The sequence below is a fragment of the Capricornis sumatraensis genome, chromosome 1, assembly GCF_032405125.1.
Source record: "Capricornis sumatraensis isolate serow.1 chromosome 1, serow.2, whole genome shotgun sequence".
In the NCBI taxonomy this organism is placed as follows: Eukaryota; Metazoa; Chordata; class Mammalia; order Artiodactyla; family Bovidae; genus Capricornis; species Capricornis sumatraensis.
In genome coordinates, this window is record NC_091069.1 from 106,012,935 (window position 1) to 106,031,354 (window position 18,420).

At 48.5% G+C, this 18,420-nt stretch overlaps 1 protein-coding gene across 2 annotated transcripts in view; it reads left to right on the plus strand.

Annotated features, from left to right (window-relative positions):
• FBLN7 (fibulin 7) overlaps positions 1 to 5,735 on the plus strand; it is a 56,315-nt gene extending 50,580 nt beyond the window's left edge. For both annotated transcript variants that reach the window (XM_068981530.1, XM_068981531.1), the window contains 3 exons: positions 1,081 to 1,218; positions 2,903 to 3,041; positions 4,927 to 5,735. In XM_068981530.1, the coding sequence (XP_068837631.1) occupies positions 1,081 to 1,218; positions 2,903 to 3,041; positions 4,927 to 5,299 (650 nt within the window). In that variant the 3' untranslated portion in view covers positions 5,300 to 5,735. The remainder of the gene's footprint in view (positions 1 to 1,080; positions 1,219 to 2,902; positions 3,042 to 4,926) is intronic.
• The last annotated feature ends 12,685 nt before the right edge of the window (positions 5,736 to 18,420 follow it).

Here is an 18,420-nt window from a genome sequence, read left to right on the forward strand (position 1 = left end):
AAGTAGGTGTGGACCTGATGGTTGCTAGGACACAGCTAGCGCGGAGACCTGGGAAGCGGTTCTAAGAAAGCATCCAGGGGTCCCCGGTCTACCCCTAGTCATGCGCACTCGTGTAGAAGTCCCTCTCCCTCCCGGCTAGGATTGCGGGGCAGGTGGCAGGGCGGAGCTAGAATGACAGCCCCTCACCATATCCCATCCCTGTCCCCAGAGCTGTGCAGAGGCTTGGGCTCATTCTTTGGGCGCCTCTCTGCTTAGTCTTACTGACTGGCCCACTTTTGCAAACCTCTTCCTGGATTATCAGACTTCCATCTGAAAACCACTCAAACCAGCAGTTCCAACCTAAGAGTAGCCTGCAGCTACTAAGTCGCTTCAGTCGTGTCCGACTCTGTGCGACCTCAGAGATGGCAGCCCACCAGGCTCCCCCGTCCCTGGGATTCTCCAGGCAAGAACACTGGAGTGGGTGGTCATTTCCTTCTCCAGTGCATGAAAGTGAAAAGTGAAAGTGAAGTCGCTCAGTCGTGTCCGACTCTTAGCGACCCCGTGAACTGCAGCCTTCCAGGCTCCTCCATCCGTGGGATTTGCCAGGCAAGAGTACTGGAGTGGGATGCCAAGAGTTGCCTAGTTGTTACTAACGGCCTCATTTTACAGCCACAGAAGCCGTCTTACACCCGTTCCCAAAGATGAGAAGGATTAAGGCGCGGCGGGGAACCAGGGCAGAAGTCTGGGTCCGCCGCCGCACGCTTTGCTCCCTGGGGAGCAAGGTACTTGCCAGGTTGGACTTGGCAGCCTCGCAGGATCTGCCCAGGTAGTCATTAGCCTTAGAGGAGCGGCCCAGGGTCCCTGCCCGTATCAGCTCCCTCACCTCGTCCCTTCGGCCCTCCAGGTTCTTGGCTTGGGAGAACCGGGAGCACTCCTGCTTCTCTTCTGAGTCCTCTGCAGGGGATCGGCCTTGGCGGCCACTGCAGACCCCGCCCGCTAGCCACAGCTGCCACCGATGGTGACACAGCAGCCATCCTGGGTCATAGCTGGTGGCTGCCCACTGGTGGCTCCTGGAGTTATACTGGGTACTTCTGTCCCCAGATGTGAACGAATGCGAGCTCTATGGACAGGAGGGGCGCCCCCAGCTCTGCATGCACGCCTGCGTGAACACCCCTGGCTCCTACCGCTGTGTCTGCCCCAGTGGATACCGGACTCTGGCTGACGGGAAGAGCTGTGAGGGTGAGTGAGGCTGCGGCAGAGGAAGGTGGTCCCAGACTGTGGCTGGGAACTACTAGGGGAGGAGGGGAGGGCAGAGGGCTCTTTCTACAGACTGACACGGCATCCAAGTGAACAGGGAGCTGCCCAGTGACGTCATAGTGGGGCCCCATGGCTGGGCTCAGAGGAGTGGGTAACCTGGGACTAGAGGAAAAGGCATCCAGATAGCCATCATCCTTCCATCATCCACCCATCTCTCAATCATCTATCCACCTTTCCTTCTATCCTACGAGTATTCACAAAGGCCCGTATAAGATTGTGTGGGGTTTGGAAAGAGGCCAGGAACTCATTGAATATGTGAAGAACAGAGGACATATAAAGGGCATGATATTAGCCACAGAGGGCAGACTCTAGGTCTCGCTGACTGAGGGGGAGGCAGGTCGAGAGAAGTGTTGTGACCAGTGACACTCATTCGTGCCCTCCAGCACCTCTGAAACCTGTCACGTCCGGAGGGGGAGGATGGGGTCCTGGGGAGGGGAGCTCCTCAGGGCTGCCATCAGACCTGGATTTCTAATAGTTAAGAGCGACAGGGCTTCCAGTTATCAGAATCAGTGTTGGACATTTTGGAAAGTTCACTGCGTGTACAGCACCTTTTGCAGTGCCTGCTGGTGCCATTCATGTGGGCCCATCAGTGATGGACGGGTGGCAGGAGATCTTCTTCCTCATTGGGTGCCCACTATTCTTTTTTTTTTTCATCCATGGATTTTATTTTTAATTTTTATTGGAGTTTAGTTGCTTTACAATGTTGTTAGTTTCTACTAACAAAGTGATTTAGTTATATATATATATATACGTATAAAAGCTGACTTAAAACTCAACATCCAAAAAACTAGGATCACAGCCTCCTGTCCTATCACTTCATGGCAAATAGAAGGAGAAAAAGGGGAAACAACGGCAGCTTTATTTTCTAGGGCGGCAAAATCACTGAGGATGGTGACCACAGCCATGAAATTAAAAGACGTTTGCTTCTTGGAAGAAAAGCTATGACAAACCTAGACACTATATTAAAAAGCAGAGACATCACTTTGCAGACAAAGGTTCGGATAGTCAAAGCTGTGGTTTTCCCAGTGTCGTGTACAGATGTGAGAGTAGGACCATAAAGAAGGCTGAGTGCCAAAGAATTGATGCTTTTCAACTGTGGTGCTGGAGAAGACACTTGAGAGTCCCTTTGACTGCAAGGAGATCAAATCAGTCAATCCTAAAGGAAACCAATATTCATTGGAAGGACTAATGCTGAAGCTGAAGCTCCAATACTTTGACCACCTGATGTGAAGAACTGACTTGTTGGAAAAGACCCTGAAGCTGGGAAAGACTGAGGGCAGGAGAAGAAGGGGGCGACAGAGGATGAGATGGCTGGATGGCATCACCAACTCAATGGACATGACTCTGAGCAAACTCAGGGAGATAGTGAAGAACAGGGAAGCCTGGGGTGCTGCAGTCCTTTGGGTCACAAAAAGAGATGGCTTGGTGACTGAAGAGCAGCTCTTTTTTAGATTCTTTTCCCATATGGATCATGACCGAGTACTGAGTAGAGCTCCCTGTGCTGCGCACAGTAGGCTCTTACTAGCTGTCCGCTCTATATAGAGCGCTGTGCATATATTCATCCCAAGCTCCATTCACCCGCACTCTGCCTCACCTGGTGTTTCAGATGTTGATGAATGTGTGGGCACACAGCCTGTGTGCCCCCGGGGGACCGTGTGCATCAACACCGGAGGAGGCTTCCAGTGCGTCAGCCCAGAGTGCCCCGAGGGCGGCAGCAACGTGAGCTATGTGAGGACGTCGCCGTTGTGAGTATGACCAGGGCCGCCCTCAGCTGAGCGCGCTCACCCTCCACCCAGGCCTCCCCAGGGCTGGGCTGCATTCTTCCTAGATGTTCTCGGGAGAAGGGACAGGTATGTCTGATGACAGGCACGGCGCTGTGTCTGGCTTCTCGGAGCTTCCCTCTCTCTCCTTTTAGGGTTTGCATTGAGTGTGCTGCTGCCCTGGGTAGTAGGAATGATGTTCCTGAGCGCTCCCCTGAGGACAGGGAGGCCACTGGGGGGAAGAGGGCAGTGGTGAGGCTGCCAGGAGGTATGTATGGGACACAGATTCAGAAGAGGATCACTTCCTGTGTTCACAGGGTATCTGTACACTTTGCATTATATCACTCTTCTTTGCTGCTGCTACTAGGAGTTTTGATTTCCAGTAACCTCAGCCCCTCACAGACTTTTTTTTCTTCGAAAGATGAAGACAGGCTTTTAAGGAGAATAACAGCAACTATCACAAACAACACATATTTTCTCTGAGAGAGAGATCACAAGAGCCTTAGCATCGTCTTTAGAATGCATTGACCCAGTGAAGCAGCTCCTTGAATAGCTGTGGGGGCTACAGCAGGTTAGAAGCAGCCAGAAAGTTAGTGGCAGTTATTCACCGAGAGTGAAGACACCAGGGTCTTTCTGCAGTGTCACGTCGTGAAGGGACAGAGGGACCTGTATGTCAGGCCTTGGCAGACATCCCTGATGAACAGCCAGAAGTGCTGCTTGACCTCCTTAACGGGGATGATCTGAGTCACCAGAATCGCTAAATCGCATCTATCTCTTGTGTTGGATGGCGCTAGGGGTAAAGAACCCACCTGCCAGTGCAGGAGACTTAAGAGACATGGGTTTGATCCCTGGGTCAGGAAAATCCCCTGGAGGAGGGCATGGCAACCCACTCCAGTATTCTTGCCTGGAGAAGTCCATGGACAGAGGAGCCTAGCAGGCTATAGTCCCTGGGGTCGCAAAGAGTCAGACACAACTGAATCAACTTAGCACTCACGCTTGTGTTGAATGAGGTGAAGAAAAAAAAAAAACAAAACTATCAAAGCACTTTCACAGGACCTTGACTCCACATGCCTACGGAAGGCAGAGTGTCATGCTCAAGAATGAACACTGGGGGGTTCCCGTCGGCCCAGCAGCATGGACTCAGTGCTTTCCCCGCTGTGGCCCTGGTTGGGCAGCTAAGATCCCTTAAGCCATGACACACTGACAAAAAGAAAGAAAGAACACTGGTTGTTTAGCAAGCTCACCACAGGTGGAGAACCAGACTCTAGGATGTCACCAGCTAACTGCTGGGGTCGCAGCACTCTAGAAGGGGCACCTGGTTCGAATGCTAGCACCATCATCATTGAATCTTTGCCGGCTTTATTTTTCTACAGAAACAGTGAAAGAAAAAGGGCTTCCCTGGTGGCTCAGAGGGTAAAGAATCCGCCTGCAATGCAGGAGATCTGGGTTCGATCCCTGGGTTGGGAAGATCTCCTGGAGAAGGGAACGGCAACCGACTCCACTTCTGGCCTAGAGAATTCCACGGACAGAGGAGCCTGGCAGGCTACATTTGCAGAGTCGGAAACAGTAGTAATAGCATGCTATAGTAGTAATAGCATAGTATGTAAACGGTAGTAATAGCCTGTATAAGCATACACGCACACCCAGACATACATGGACAGATGGGTCAGGGAAGCACCTTCTCCTGGCCTGACCCCAGCCACGCTCCCGGGCCTGTGGTTTTGGAGTGCCCGTGTCAAAGAACACATGGCTGGAGGAGTCACTCCAGTGCCTCTTTAGGAAGGCAGGGGGGACAGACCGGCCTGGTCAGAGCAGCCCCTGCTGATTTTCCCCAAGGCTGAGCGTCCCCTACGTTTTGCCTCTCTTCCAGCCAGTGTGAGCGGAACCCCTGCCCCATGGACAGCAGGCCCTGCCGCCACATGCCCAAGACAATCTCCTTCCACTACCTGTCTCTGCCCTCCAACCTGAAGACGCCCATCACACTCTTCCGCATGGCCACAGCCTCAGCCCCTGGTCGGCCGGGGCCCAACAGCCTGCGCTTCGGGATCGTGGGTGGGAATAGCCGCGGCCACTTCGTGATGCAGCGCTCAGACCGCCAGACTGGGGAGCTGATTCTGGTCCAGACCTTGGAGGGGCCTCAGACGCTGGAGGTGGACGTCGACATGTCCGAATACCTGGACCGCTCTTTCCAGGCCAGCCACGTGTCCAAGGTCACCATCTTTGTGTCCCCTTATGACTTCTGAGGGGGTCCTGAGGTCACGGGGTGCAGCAGCCTGGGCTCGTTTCTCTTCCGCAGAGACGTAGCTGCGGGCATGGGCTGAAGCAGACATCTCTCCCCGCCTGCCTGTCCCCGTGGCTCCCAGGACAGCACCGCATGCCATCCCATGATGCTGAAGTGCAAACCCACAGCCCAAACTATTGCTGTCATATGTTCTTCTGCTTTACGGCCTCCCATTAGATGATGCACTTTCTCAAATCTTTGTGTTTTTTTTCACAGGGTAACAGGCAGCTTGTCAAAATGCTGCATGAGTGGCATTATGAGTTTGAAACAGCGGGGGAGGGAGGAGCTTATGGCCTGTGTCTGAGATGGTGGCCCAGCGTCTGTATCGCTAGAGTCAGGCCTCCAGGCACACTGAGGGTGAATCACGGCCCTGTGCTTGTGGCGTGGGGGGCGGGTTCCTGCCACGACTCGGCCCGTCCTTCTGTCTGCACTTCCCTTTGTGCCACGCGGCTGGCCTTCTCACCAGAGTGTCATGGCAGGGCTGGACCCCCACACAGATTCTTCCAGACCAAGGAGCCAGAGTTTTATGTGCAGATTCTGCCTGAATGAATTCCCTTTTGAGAAACCATGTCTCGAAACATAACCTGGTATTATAACTGAAAAAATAAAGTCTGTTGCTCATCCCTGTCCATCTGGCCTCTTCCTGACGGTGAGCTAGCCCAGTTCTTCCCAGGAGGGGATACCCAGCTCTCTCCTGTCTAGGCTGGAATAAACTGGAATAAACAAATGAGAAAGGGAACACAGAGGTGATGTAGGATTGCTCTGTCAATAGGAATTTGGCTTGGCTATGTGGGAGCCTGGTAAGGCAACATCTGCCCGTGGAGAGTTTAAGAAAATGCTCGAGTCGCCGTTGGGTCCCGGTTTCCCCGCTTGCTCAGCTGGGAAAAAATCTGCCAGCCAGTGGAGGAGACAAAAGCGACACGGGTTTCATCCCTGGGTTGGGAAGGTCCCCTGGAGAAGGGAATGGCACCCCCCGCCCTGGCCCTGCAGCCAGTATTCTTGCCTGGAGAATCTCCTGGACAGAGGAGACTGGTGGTCTACAGTCCATGGGGTCGCAGAGTTCGACACAACTGGGCACAAGTGCGTTGCAAACCACTGATTCCAGGGCCTTCTACTCCTGATGGAGGAGCCCAGTGGGGACACCCTCCAGTGACTGAGTTTCGAACACTCTCTCTGGTGTTGGGAGTTGGTGGGGGTGTGGGTGTTCAAAAGACAACTTAGATGCTAGCTGAGTCATCGGGAAATCACGTTCATCCAGGTGAGATTTCATCCCAGATGTCCTACTGAACAGTTCTTTGTGTTGCCCTTGGTGTGAGGTGGCACCCGAGGGAGTGTGTTGCCAGTTTAGTGATCAAGCCCTCCACCAAGGTGGTGCCTAGGATGCCTCTCTTTGTATTACGTCAAAGAGTGAAACACGGCCAAGAGTTCCTTCTGACTCTTCTGGGATCAGCTGTGATTTCTCCAGCAACAGAACTTAGGGCCTGCAGATCTGCTTCCCTGTGTTGTTACAGGTCACTATTAAAACTGTCATCCAGGTGGGAGGGGGCTTAGGGGAGAATGAATACATGTATACGTATGGCTGAGTCCCTTCGCTGATCACCTGAAACTATCACAACATTGTTAATTGGCTATAAAAGTTCAGAAGGAAAAAAAGCCCTATCATTCCAGGAAAAAAACAAGAGTACTTCTCTGGTGGTCCAGCGGTTGAGGCTCCACACTTCCAATGCAGGGAGTACGGGTTCAGTCTCTGGTTGGGGGACTAAGATTCCATGTGTCACGTGGCCAAAAACTAAAAAGATTAAAAAAAAGAAGAAGAAAGAAAACTATCGTCCATGGCTTTGTGTCTCCAAATAGTGCCTGGTGGGTCAGAAGCCTGCCTGTCACCTGATCCCTAGGAGAATGCCAGGTGGGAGGGACCAAGGCGTGGCCATGCTCCTGAAAGTGCAATGTAACAGGAGTGTGGGCCTTCCTCCTTGCTGGGGGGAGGACGAGTGGTGCCAAAGGACAAGCTTCTTACCTCCCAGCAGGTAAGGAGAGATTTGGGGGACTACAGAGCAGATGCCCTCCCTAATTTGTGTAGGATGATGACATAGGCCAAATCAAAACCCAAAATTTCCATCATCACAATCCACCATCATCAAGCCTGTTTCCCACTTATGAATGCCATGCTGAGCCCCAGCGCCTACCTATTAATTCCTGCCTGAGCCCACTGTCTTGTGGGTTATGCCTGGACCTTCCTCCCTGGGTGACATCCTGTTCTTCGCCTCTCTCAACTTTCCCCTATGGAAACCAATTTCTCCATTGCCCATTCATTGCTCCAGTCTGCTAGGTCAGAAGAGCTAGGAGGCTTCCGTAGTGGCTCAGATGGCAAAGAATCTGCCTGCAATGTAGGAGACTTGGGTTCGATCCCTGGGTGGGGATGGTCCCCCCAGAGAAGGAAATGGCAATCCACTCCAGTATTCTTGCCTGGGAAATTCTATGGACAGAGGAGTGTGGTGGGCTACAGTCCATGGGGTCACAAAGAGTTGGACATGACTGAGTGATTAACCTAACAACAGGTATTAATTTGCAGCCCTTTTCATGTAATATAGTTTCATATTATTTGGTAGGGGGCTTCTAAAACTTTTTATTAGACACCGTTGCAAACATAGACGAAAGTACAGATAATGGAATGAATTCCATGTCCAAATCAGCAGGTTCAACAATAGTCTCACAGACAATCTTGTTTCATCTCTGCTCTTACCCCATGCCATGACAATTCTGAAGCAGATCCTGGACTTCACATTTCATCCGTAAATATTTCAGCATGTATATCTAAATGTTCTTATGTATAACCATAAGAACTTAAAAAAAAGAACAAAAACCATGACCTGGATAACAATCCAATCTAAAACATCAGCAATAATTCCATAACACCTTTAAATATTTAGTCATTGTTCATGTTTCTGAGTGGCTCATTGGTTTTTTTGTTTGTTTGTTTGAATTAGGTCCATTCTCTATAATTTGCTGGTTCACCTCTTAAATCTCTAATCCATAGCAGTGGTTCTCAAACTTGAGCATATACTGGAATAACCTGGAGGCTTGTTAAAAGACAGAGAGAGCCCTGGGGCTTCCCTGGTGGCTCAATGGCAAAGAATCCACCTGCCACTGTAGAAGACACAGGATTGATCCCTGGTCCAGGAAGACGCCACATGCCTCAGACCTACTAAGTCCATGAGTCACAACTACTGAGCCTGTGCCCTAGAGCCCAGGAACCACAGCTCCTGAGACTGGGGGCTGCAACTACTGAGGCCCACTCACCTGGAGCCCATGCTACACACAAGGGGCCACTTGGGGCGAGAAGCCTGCACACTGCAACGAAGAGCAGCTCCCACTCTCGGCGGCTAGAGAAAAGCCAGTGCAGCAGTGGAGACACAGCACCGCCAAAAATAAACAAAAACACTAAAAACCCATTTGATTAAATAAAACAAACCCCGAGTACTGGGTCCTGTGTCCTGAGTACTCCTCGCGGTCTAGGTTTTCTCGAGTGCACCTCTGCAGCTTCTTTTAACATGGCCCTCTGTCCTCTCTTCCCTGGCGGCTCAGTGGTAAAGAATCTGCCTGCAATGCAGGGGACCCGGGTTCAGTCTCTGAGTTGGGAAGGTCCCCTGGAGAAGGGAATGGCTACTGACTCCAGTATTCTTGCCTGGAGAACTCCATGGACAGACCAGCCTGGTGGGGTACAGTCCATGGGGTTACAAAAGGTTAGACATGCCTGAGTGACTTCCACGTTCACTTTTCTGTGCTATTTTTTATATGTCAGTAGTTATAGCTAGAAATTAAATTAGAGAGCAGTTAGGTTAATTCTCACAGGACTGCTCTATTGATGACAGGTATTTCCAGTGGGAGCCGTATTCTCTCTGGTTGCCTCTCTTTTCTGATGTCAGCAGCTCCTGAAGATTGTGGTAGAGACCCACTACTTCCTTAGGAGCTGCGAATAATATCCTGGTGCTGTTGTTCATTAGTGGCATACCTTCTAAGGAGAAACTTCCTTTCTTTGGTTATTTGGCTCCCCTGAGGCTTGGTTTGTACTGGAAAGATTGGATAGAATTTTCTTAATTTTTTTCCCCTATTCTTTTTCTTCTTTTTTTATTTGGCTGCACCTCAAGGCATGCAGAACTTCCCCAACCAGGAATCGAACCTGCGTTCCCTGCAGTGGAAGCAGTCTTAAACACTGGACCATTGGGAAGCCCAAGACGACGAATTTTGGATTCTTCCCCTCTTGTCAGTTTCTAAAGTGGTTCCCTGGCATCTTTCTAAGCTTTCCAGTGAGTGTTGTTTTCTTATTGGATATCTTATGAACTTGTGGCTTAGATATATTCGACATATGCTTCAATCTATAGATGTTATTATCTTTACTGTCACTCAAATTGTCCCGTTTGGCTTTTGGGAACTACTTCAAGTTGACTAATTCTTTTTGACATGACTCTACTGGTCTAATCCACTCCAGGATCATTGCCTGGAGAATCCCATGGACAGAGGAGCCTAGTGGGCTACAGTCTGCGGGATCACAAAGAGCTGGACACGACTGAGGGACTAACACACACACTGCTCTTTGGTAATTGTGTCATTATCTTGCAAGACAAGATGTTTCAAACTTGTCTCATTTATTTTATGCTCCAGCCTGAAGTCATTCATTTTCCCCGCCCAGGGATCCATCCGTGTTCTTTCAGTGGGGCATGGTCATTAGATCAAAATCTGAGTGTAAGGAGAGCTCATTGGTAGTGGTTTAGTCATTGTTTCTTGGTTTTAGTGAATAGAGCTGGGAAATAGGTACTATCCATTTTTTTAAAGAAGAAACTCTGCATTCGTTTATACTGATACTTCCAATTCAACTCAAGACTACAGAGTTTTTAATGTAACGTCACTGATCTTACATCTGCTCTTCTGTCATTCTGAAGGCCTCCTTCTCAAAAATGACCAAAATAATTATGTTGTTGTTCAGTCACTCAGTCCTGTCCGACTCTTTGCAACCCACGGACTGCAGCCCGCCAGGCTTCCCAGTCCCTCACCATCTCGCAGAGTTTGCCCAAGTTTATGTCCATTGCATTGGTGGTGCCATCCAGCCATCCTATCCTGTGACACACTCTTCTCCTTCTACCCTCAGTCTTCCCCAGCATCAGGGACTTTTTAAACCCTCAGGATAACAATGCCAAAATTATCACGAAAAAATTACTGAAAAAGTGAAGGTTTTCCTTTTGCATTTTTTTTTTGTCCTTATGGTTTATGATATTGAGGATGTACAATCAAATAATTTGGAATAGTTCCCTGCTCTGTGGTTATGGCCCAAGCGTGAATCAGGGTTAGGATTATTCACTTTGTTTTGCTTCCATTTTTAGATTTTTTTCATTTTAATTTTTAAAAGTCGTGTAAACCATTTACATGGTTATGAAGTCAAATCCACAAAATGAGCAGTGATCAAAGACGTCTATATCCTAACATTGTCCCCTTCACCCTCTTTCCCCCTTCTATCATAATCAAGTTTTTTCCATTTTACCCTTTCATTTAAAAACATATAAACACATGATAAATGACAGCATACTAATTCAACACTTGCCCTGATCTTGGTTTTTTCCCCCCTTAATGATATACTGAATACAAATCCACAGAACCAGATAGAATGTTCTTCTATAAAATGCTGCTTTATGAGGACATATTATTATTTATTCCACCAGTCACCCTTGATTGACATTTGGCTTCTATCTAGTCTGTTGCTATTAAAATACTGCAGCAATACCTGCTTGTCTTTGTGCATTTTTGCCTTGTATCTCTAGGGCTGGTTTCCCTGGTGGCGCGGTGGTAAAGAATCCACCTGCCAACGCAGGAGACACGGGTTCGATCCCTGGGTCGGGAAGATCCTCTGGAGAAGGAAATGGCAACCCACTCCAATATTCTTGCCTGGGAAATACCATGAACAGAGGAGCCTGGCGGGCCACAGTCCCTGGAGTCGCAAAGAATCGGACACGACTGAACGAGCACACAACAGGCACAGGCAGGCGCCTGTTCTCCCACCTCTGTGCCCTTCTGCCCCCTTGTGGCTGGGTCGCAGTATTACAGAGTTCTTTCCCCTCCAAGCTGGCATCTCCACTCAGGTGGAGGCCCCCCTAACAGCGCAGGTGAACTGCTGGCACATAATGTGCGCGGCATGAGCAAAATATGGTCCCAAGCCACAGAGAGTTTATTTTAAATTTTATTTATTTATTTTTGGTCGCATTGGGTCTTCGTTGCTGTATGCCAGTTTTCTGTAGTTGTGGCGAGTGGTAGCTTCACTTGCTGCAGCTCACAGGCTCTAGGCATGCGAGCTCAGTAGTTGCTCCGCTGCATGTGGGATCTTCCCAGACCTGGAACCAAACCCGTGGCCCCTGAATTGGCAGGCAGTGGTCCACTGTACCACCAGGGAAGTCCCACAGAGATTTTAGAGTTGTTACTCCAGCATACCTATCCTGACAATGCAAAGCGAGAGAAAAACGAGGAATCCCTCCTTCACTGACAATGAGATCATGCTATGGGTTGGAGGATGGCACGCACTGAATTCCTTATACCTGCTTTACACCAAACAGAAAACCCACACGCACAAGTGATATCTTACATTGGAAAACTGGGCTACAATGGTAGGTCTCAAAGTTTGGGGTAGCTTCCCTGGCAACACGGAGGAAACTGCAATGAGAAGTCTGCACATCAGAACAGATAGTAGCCCCCTGATTGTTGCAATTAGAGAAAGCCTGCATGCGGCAGTGAAGACCCACCACAGTCAAAAATAAAATAAATTTTAAAATCTTAAAAAAAAGAGAAAGCCCTCAGGTGTCTGGAGTCCAATGTACTGAGATGAAATTCCATTTTTTTAAAAAAGTGATAAAAACAATCACCTCCTTCATGAAATTCCTGCTAAACTGAGAGAAGACCATCTTGCAGTGAATGCAGAGTCACGCTGGGGACATTCAGGAGGCTAATTTTCAAACACTGTGGTCTTTTTTCTGTTTACAAAAGAGAAGTTGGTTGATTTTATAACTAGCAGTGACATAATTCTACTTATTTCAGCAGTCGGAGCTGAAACAAGCAGCCCAATCAGCATATTTCATAAATATTTCATAAATTCATTGACTCCAGGGATATGGAAGGAATTTGGACTCTTAATCCCAACCCTGGATTATTAGGCTAGAAGACTGGACACAGAATCAAAACCATTCTCCCCTCAGGGTCTGCAGAACCAAAAACTTCCTCTCCGAACCCTCATCCTCTCCTTCCCCACAGCCCCTACCTGGCCGCCCCACCCCCACCATCTCTCCAGCAAGATTCCTACAGAAGGACCTCTCTGGTGGCTCAGTGGTAACGAATCTGCCTGCCAGTGCAGGAGACATGGGTTCAGTCCTTGATCTGGGGAGATCCGACGTAGCAGAGCAACAGCCTGCGGGTCACAATTACTGAGCTTGGGCTCTAGAGACCAGAAGCTGCAACTGCTGCCGCCCACATGCCCTAGAGCTCATGCTCAACAAGAGAAGCCCGCGCACCACAGCTAGTGAAAAGCCTGTGCAGCAGTGAAGACCCGGCACAGCTGTAAGCAGATAAATAAAATTATTTAAAAAAAAAAGAAGATTCCTACAGCAGAAGGCAAAGAAGCCCTTCCCCTTACAGTGCAGCCTCGGAAGCCCCTCCTCTGTGGCCCAGCACAGCTGTAAGTAAATAAATAAAATTATTATTAGAAAAAAAGATCCCTACAGCAGGAGGCAAAGAAGCCCTTCCCCTTCCAGTGCAGCCTCGGAAGCCCCTCCTCTGTGGTCTACAGTGAACGAAACTGCTGTCACTCACATCAGGGGGCTTCGTGGAGCAAGTGAAGGACCAGATAAACTTGGGTTCTGCCCTAAAAATGACTGCAAGGCCTGCATTTCCTTCTCTTCTGGTACACACAGAAGGGGAACACAATTCATAATCTTGATCAAAAGTGAGAGGAACTTCCCTAGTGGTTCAGTGGTTAAGACTCTGCAACTCCATGCTTCCAGTGTGGGGGAGAAAGGTTTGAGCCCTAGTTGGAGAACTAAGATCCCCTATAAAGTGGGGCATGGCCAATATATATACGTGTGTGTGAATCAAAAGACAAATGGACGGGAATTCTGCAGAGGGTTCCTGGAAAGTCAGGGCCTTCCTCGAACCTGAGAAACAACCTTGCCAAGTCCATGGGCATTGCTGCACACACACCTACTGGCTACTTGACAGGCAGACAGGTCACTTCCTAGGATTGCTCCACCTCTCATTGGGCCAGTTTCTCCTTGGTAAAAGGGAAAAACTGCTCGGCTGTCAGCCAGCCTTGCGGGGAAACTGAGAATGGAAACAGAAGCCAAAGCTTCTGTGGCTTTTCCAAACAGGCTGCTCCGGGACTTATACCACCCAGAAACTGCACCCATTCAGATGTGAGCGTCACAAACTGCCTAAGCATAAACTTCCAATACCTGCTCACTCCCAGAGACCAGACCACCAGCTTGTCCAGCAACTCTGTACTTAACAAAATCTGCCCCACCCCAGGACTGACTCAAAAACTCTTGTTGGGCTTCCCTGATGATCCAGTGGTTAAGAATCCACCTGCAAATGTGGGGGACACAGCTTCGATCCCTGGTCTGGGAGCATCCCACATGCCTTGGGGCAGCTAAGTCAATATGTGCCAATTTCAGAATATCAGGAAGGGCACCCCTGACACCAGAGAAAATTTGGGTGAGGCCTCAGAAGAGAGGGTCCTTCGTGCAGCTCAATCTTGTTACAGCCACGGTACCTTGTGAGATTTTTTTAAAAAATTTATTCGTTTTTGGCTGTGCTGGGTCTCCATTGCTGCGTGTTTTTCTCTAGCTGCAGTGAGCGGGGGCTATGCCCTAATTGTGGCATGCAGATTTTTCATAGTGGTGGCTTCTTTCGTTGCAGAGGACAGGCTCTAGGGTACTTGGGCTCTAGGGTACGTGTGCGGCGGCGCATGGGCTTAGTTGTCCCAGGGCATGTGGGATCTTCCCGGATCAGGGACTGAACCCAAGTCTCCTGCATTGGCAAGCAGAGTCCTTACCACTGAGCCACCAGGGAAGCCCTCTTGCTGAGATCTGCCAGAACCAAGGCCATGGGGAGCAGCCACCTCGCCATCTGTCCCAGGGTGCTCCCTTCCCCATCCTGCCCTCTAGTCTCCCACCTGGAGGGGCCTGTATATCCCATTCAAAAGTCAGTCACTTCTTTTTTTTTTTTGTGCAGATTTAGCTGGAGGGCGCATCCCCAAGAATTCAGCCCAGCAGAGGTGATGGCAGTCTTGCAGGAGGCTGGGCAGCTTTCTGTTTCCTGAGGGGCAGCTCACATCACCTCTGCAGCTTGGGGAGAACATAGAACCCTTCACGGCCACACAAGGACAGCCATTCAGCACCCGAGACAATCAGGAATTCACTGGGACCAGGTTTTCCTTCTTTTCACACCGAAGGGACCGTTTTATATGTCTTTGGCTAAAAAAGGAGTGTTTCTGTTGAATCTGGATTCACCAAACTGAGCTCTGCGACATGAGGAAGTTGAAATTGGCTTACGGTCCTTGGGTACACAGAAAGGCTGGTGTGTCAGCAGATATGAGCTGAATCATGAATTTGTTCAGGAAGTCCAATATTAAGTCCAGTTTATATTATTATGTAACAAGCTTACCTGCCAAGCAATACATCCACGCAAATAAATTTAAAATATTTTTGTGCAGGATACAGCTGGGATTCAAAACTTGTATTTACTTAAGACTTGTATGAATGGTAAATAAGGCCACTTCTGCGGAACCCCTGAAAGAGGCAGTTTAAATATCTGGAGCAGGAGTGATGGCCTTACCCACTCAGAAATGAGGAACATCAGGCTGGAAAGATGAGTTCCTGGACCGCCAGGCAGGAAAGGGGGATTCTGAAATAAAAGACTAGAAGATGGGACACCTGCAGTCTTCATACCAGGCAAAGATAAGCATTTCTAAAGTGCAGACATGGTAGAAAACCATGTCAAACAATACTTCAGAAGGGATGTTGTCATCCCTCCTGAAAGGACAAAGGGTCTCTGAAATCTACTGCTTCATAAAAAGTATGAGAGGACAATGACCAAAACAGTGAAAATTAAATTTTTTTTTCAGAATTCTGGAAATTAAAGGCTTACAATTCAAAGAGAATTTTACTCAAGAAAAACAGCTGAAAGGACTTCCCTGGAAGTCCAGTGGTTGAGACTCCGCACTTCCAATGCAGGGGATATAGGTTCGATCACTGGTTGGGGAACTAAGATCCCACATGCCATGTGGCACAGCCAGAAAAAAAAAAGAAAAAGAAAAAATAGCTGAATCTGGGTAAAATGTCTTGTGGCAATGACTTCCCTAATCTCACTCTTCTCTCCCTGGCAGCGTTAAAGATCGAGACCTCCCAAAGTAACACCTGAACTCTGGTCTGCAGTCCCAAGACCAGGCAGAGGCAGTGCATGCATGCTGCTGTGTTCAGCTCCTGAACCCATGGACTGCAGCCTGCCAGGCTCCTCTGTCCATGGGACTCTCCAGGCAAGAGTACTGGAGTGGGCTGTCATGCCCTCCTCCAGGGGATCTTCCTGACCCAGGGACTGAACCCACGCCTCTTGTGTCCTGTATTAGCAGGCGGGTTCTTTTACCACTAGGGCCACCTGGGAATGCCCTAGTCTTTTTTAAGGATTCATCTGATTAGTTACAGCCCACCTGTAATCATCTTCTTTTGATGAACTCAGAACCAGCTGATCAGAGATCTCAATGGAGACGATTATGCAGGCTGTTTACACTGGGGTCAAAAATTTGGGGAGCCACCTTAGAATACTGCCTCCCCCATTTTCAAACTGAAATGTCGGTAACTTAATAAAAGCCACCATTTTTAATGCACCAGTAAGAAAAAATAATGTTCAATGAAAATGTGATATTCCATCAGCTATAAGTTCAGTTCAGTTCACTCAGTCGTGTCCGACTCTTTGCAACCTCATGAATTGCAGCACACCAGGCCTTCCTGTCCATCACCGACTCCTGGAGTTCACTCAAACTCACGTCCATCGAGTCGGTGATCCATCCAGCCATCTCATCCTCAGTCGTCCCCTTTTCCTCCTGCTCCCAATCCCTCCCAGCATCAGAGTCTTTTCCAATGAGTCAACTCTTCGCATGAGGTGGCCAAAGCACTGGCGTTTCAGCTGTCAGGTGTATCCCAATTTCAGAGATGCTGACTGTGGAAGGGAGCACGCTTGTTTCTCACTGTTTCTCACGGTGGCGCCTACAGGAACTGACATGGTAAACAGAGTCTAGGTGAGGACAGCGCTGGGTGAGGACTCGTGGCCTCTGGATCAACAAATAGTTTACTTTTGGGTCACGTGGATTAGCTTGTCTTTGACTGCAGCTAACATAAAGCCTAAATGAAAATGGTCTAAACAGTAGAGAGAATATATGATTTCACGTGGCCTAACATGAAATCTGAATGTTGGCCATCTTTTAAGAGTCGTGAGTTCCATGGCTCAGTTGTTCTCAAGGACCCAGGTTCTTCCCAAGTCTCTTCTCTGTCATCTTCCACTGACTAGCCAGCTCCCCTTGAGGTCTTAAGACAGCTGTATCCGTTCTGGGTGTCTGTTTAGACATGGCAACATCTAGTTCCTTACCAAGTATCTCAAGAAATGTTAGCTTTGCCGGGAGTGCAGCAGAGGACCTGAATTTGTATTTCAAGCTTAAGCCAACTAATGGCAAGAATGACTTTTCCATTACTTGTTGAGACCAGTAGTATTCAACCTTGGTTGTGCTCTTGAGTCACCTGAAAGCTACTGAAAAAACCCCAGGTTCACACATCCCAGGCTTCCCTCCAAAACTCCAAAATCAAAATTTCTGCCTGAGTGGGCCCCACGCATCAGTATTTTTTTTAACCCCTGAATGGTTATGTTTAATAAAACTTCTCAGTGAACTGAGCTAACTGTGCTGGATGTCAGGAATCCTATTAAGACTAGGGGCAGGTAATCCAACACTTTTGCACCTGAAATTACTGAAGTTCTACAATTGGGTCAAGTTAACATACTGGAAGACTACATTGTCTTTCAGTTACTAAGTCACGTCCAACTCTTGTGACCCCATGGACTGCAGCACGTGAGGTTTCCCTGTCCTTTACTATCTACCTGAGTTTGCTGAAACTCATGTCCATGGAGTCTGTGATGCCATCCAAACATCTCATTCTCTGTCGTCTCCTTCTCTTCCTGCCTTCAATCTTTCCCAGCATCACGGTCTTTTCCAATGAGTCGGCTCTTCTCATCAGGTGGCCACAGTATTGAAGCTTCAGCTTCAGTATTGGTCCTTCCAATGAATATTCACGGTTGATTTCCATTAGGATTGACTGGTTTGATCTCCTTGCAGTCCCAGGGACTCTTAAGAGTCTTGGCCAGCACCACAGTTCGAAAGCATCAATTCTTCGGCGCTCAGCCTTCTTTATGGTCCAATTCTCACATCTGTACATGATTACAGGAAAAACCACAGCTTGGATTATATGGACCTTGGTCAGCAAAGGGATGTCACTGCATTCTCACATGCTGTCTAGGTTTGTCATAGCTTTTCTTCCAAGGAGCACATATCTTGATTCCATGGCTGGAAGGCTACATACTTGACTTATACTGTCTCACCAACTGACAAACACCGAGTTTTCCTGTCACGTGCCTTTTAGTAACTGACTGCAAAAAAGTTCTATGAAACGTCACAGAGAATCTTAGGAATGAGAAATCTGTTTACGTCCCACTCAGTGATTTCCATAATGAAGACCTATGTAAGAATTGTTTTTATGAAACTATTATTAGAACAGTTAGGTTTTATATCTTTTCTCCTTCCTGAAAATAAGACGTAAACAGATAATCACTTCATCGTCTTTGTTAAGGCTCTAAAAAAGATCAGTGATAGGGTTGTCCTGGTGGTCTAGTGGGTAAGATTTCATGCCCCTACTGCAGGGGGCACTGGTTCGATTCCTGGTCAGGGAACTAAAATTCTGCATGCTGTGCAACATGGCAAAAAAAAAAAAAAAAAAAAAAAACCAGAGATAC